The sequence below is a fragment of the Danio rerio genome, chromosome 20 (assembly GCF_049306965.1).
Source record: "Danio rerio strain Tuebingen ecotype United States chromosome 20, GRCz12tu, whole genome shotgun sequence".
Taxonomy (NCBI): Eukaryota; Metazoa; Chordata; class Actinopteri; order Cypriniformes; family Danionidae; genus Danio; species Danio rerio.
In genome coordinates, this window is record NC_133195.1 from 58,140,001 (window position 1) to 58,142,500 (window position 2,500).

Sequence of the window (2,500 nt, forward strand, 5' to 3'; positions counted from 1 at the left end):
GCTGTACGTGTCCCCCGCGTACTGATCTAGGTTCAGTTTTAATTAAGAAGAATTTTCCGCTTTCTATAAGTGTAACCGATGAAGAACTGATCTCAGATCAGCGGTGCATGTGACTTCAGCAGGACTCAATTCATTACATATAGAGCGCACATAAAATAAAACACAACATTACGATTATGTAAATTTGAAGAAACTGTTTTCGGATGAACTGCCTGATTTATAATCGCTGATATGACTACTATTTTATTCAGGCAGACGCAGGGCAGCCGCTGTAAAGGACCCAGCCGTTCCTCTAATGTTATGATTGTCGGCGCTGTGTTTGCTCAGTGATAATAGTAATTATAATAATCTGTTTGTCTCGAGTTTCTCTTAATTTCTGCTGATAAAATGCCCTTGTTTGAGGGCCTGGGCAGCGGAGGAGAAAAGACCGCGGTGGTGATTGATTTAGGAGCGGCCTACACGAAGTAAGTGATGATTGACAGCTTACAAACACACACAGATGACGAGAATCTCTATCTGGATTGATTAATGTTGAATATTGATTAGCCAGAAGATGAAGAGCATCTCTAACTCTTTATTTCGGTTATTAATGACGAACACAGTGCTTTCAGAAACACACAGTCGGTTATTTACTGTGGTTAACGTGCTAATGATGATCTAAATGTCATTAATAATACAGGGTTTCTGCCAAAATCCAAGTTTAAGACTCTTTTACGATCATCGTAAGTGAAAATATACAGGGCTAAATCACGCTATTTTTAATTGACCCATTAATAATGTGTTAGCCACATGTGTTAAACAGTGGCAAGGCTAGCAAACACTATTTGTAAAGATAGTGTACACTGTTTACAATGCTTCAATTAGTTTGAAAAGCTTTTAAAATGTAATAAGTGCACAACAGCAATAGAGGTAAAGTTGAATTTATATTCGCACATTCTGCTTAATCATATTCAATTCAATTCAGCTTTATTTGTACAGAGCTTTTACAATGTAGATTGTGTCTAAGTAGCTTTACATAAATGGTCATAGTAACTGGAACAGGGTAGTTCAGTTTTTAGTGTCTAAGTTTTGCTCAATTAAACTAAATATAATGTCAGAAAAGAATGCTTTGCTAATTTTAAATAGTAAAATCATTTTAGCAGTCAATGACTAACACAGTACAACATTGTTCACAATCAATTACATAGTCATAGATGTAAAATTGGTTTTATATTCGCACGTATGTTCATTTAACGGTCTCTGTATTGTTTACCATGTTACTTTTGAATATTCAATAGGAATTATCATGCCAGCATGACTTCTAAACAACATTACTGTCTAATTGACTGTGAACAATGCTGTGCTTTGATAGTCATTTGCTGCTAATATGATTTCACTATTTAGAATTAGCAATGAATACTTTTCTGACATTATATTAGTAAGGAGAATGTCTGAATATCCCAATATAAACCCAACTTTACCTCTACACAACATGTCCAGCTCAGTGTCCTCAGCATAAACAGGCTATTATACTCTTATACAAATGTTATTTTGAGGAAGATAATTAAACCATGTTGGTAAATACAGTTATAAATGGAGTTTTTGGTGTTGGTTTGCTTTATTAAGATGGGCTCTTGGTGATTGAATAGGTGTTTGATAGCCCTGGGTAGTAGCTCTACATGGATATAGACTAATTAGGACCTGCTAAAAACGATTAACACAGTATATCAGTAAGTTTAAGACTTTTTTTAAGGCCCAAAATTATATATATATATATCTTTTAAATATTATACCATGTAATAAAGGAGCATTATGACATATAGCATTATGAATTAATCTGGTGTAAAGTTGCTGTTATTACAGAATGTGATAGTGTAAAAGTGTAAAAGCTGTTCTCTTTCTCAGATGTGTTTCTCTCCACAAATTACAAACAACTGTTGTATTAAAGCATTTGTTTGTATTACATGTTACCAAAATGTTAAAAAAAAACAATCATCGCACAGAAAGAATGCATTTATTATATATATATATATATATATATATATATATATATATATATATATATATATATATATATATATATATATATATATATAAAATATTATTATTATTATTATTATCATTATTATTATTATATGCTTTTATTTATTTTGCCTCAAATCAAATTTTCCTCACAGTAAACAACAATGAAGTTATATACACATACAGTTAAAGTCATAATTATTAGACCCCCTTTAAATTATTTTTTCTTTTTTAAGTATTTCTCAAATGATGTTGAACAGATTCAGGAAATGTTCACAGTATGTCTGATAATATTTTTTTCTTCTGGAGAAAGTCTTATTTGTTTTATTTCGGCTAGGATAAATGCAGTTTTTCATTTTTTAAACACCATTTTACGGTCAATATTATTAGCCCGTTTCAGCTATATTTTTCTCGATTGTCTCCAGAACAAACCATCGTTATACAATAACTTGCCTGATTACCCTAGTGAAGCCTTTAAATGTCACTTTAAGCTGTATAG

General features: G+C 31.7%; 1 protein-coding gene across 1 annotated transcript in view; it reads left to right on the forward strand.

Moving 5' to 3' along the window:
• Positions 1–271: 271 nt before the first annotated feature.
• The window catches only part of actr10 (actin related protein 10), a 12,254-nt gene continuing 10,025 nt past the window's right edge, over positions 272–2,500 (forward strand). Inside the window, 1 exon segment of the mRNA NM_200170.1 lies at positions 272–464. Coding sequence (NP_956464.1) covers positions 388–464 — 77 coding nt within the window. The 5' untranslated portion in view covers positions 272–387.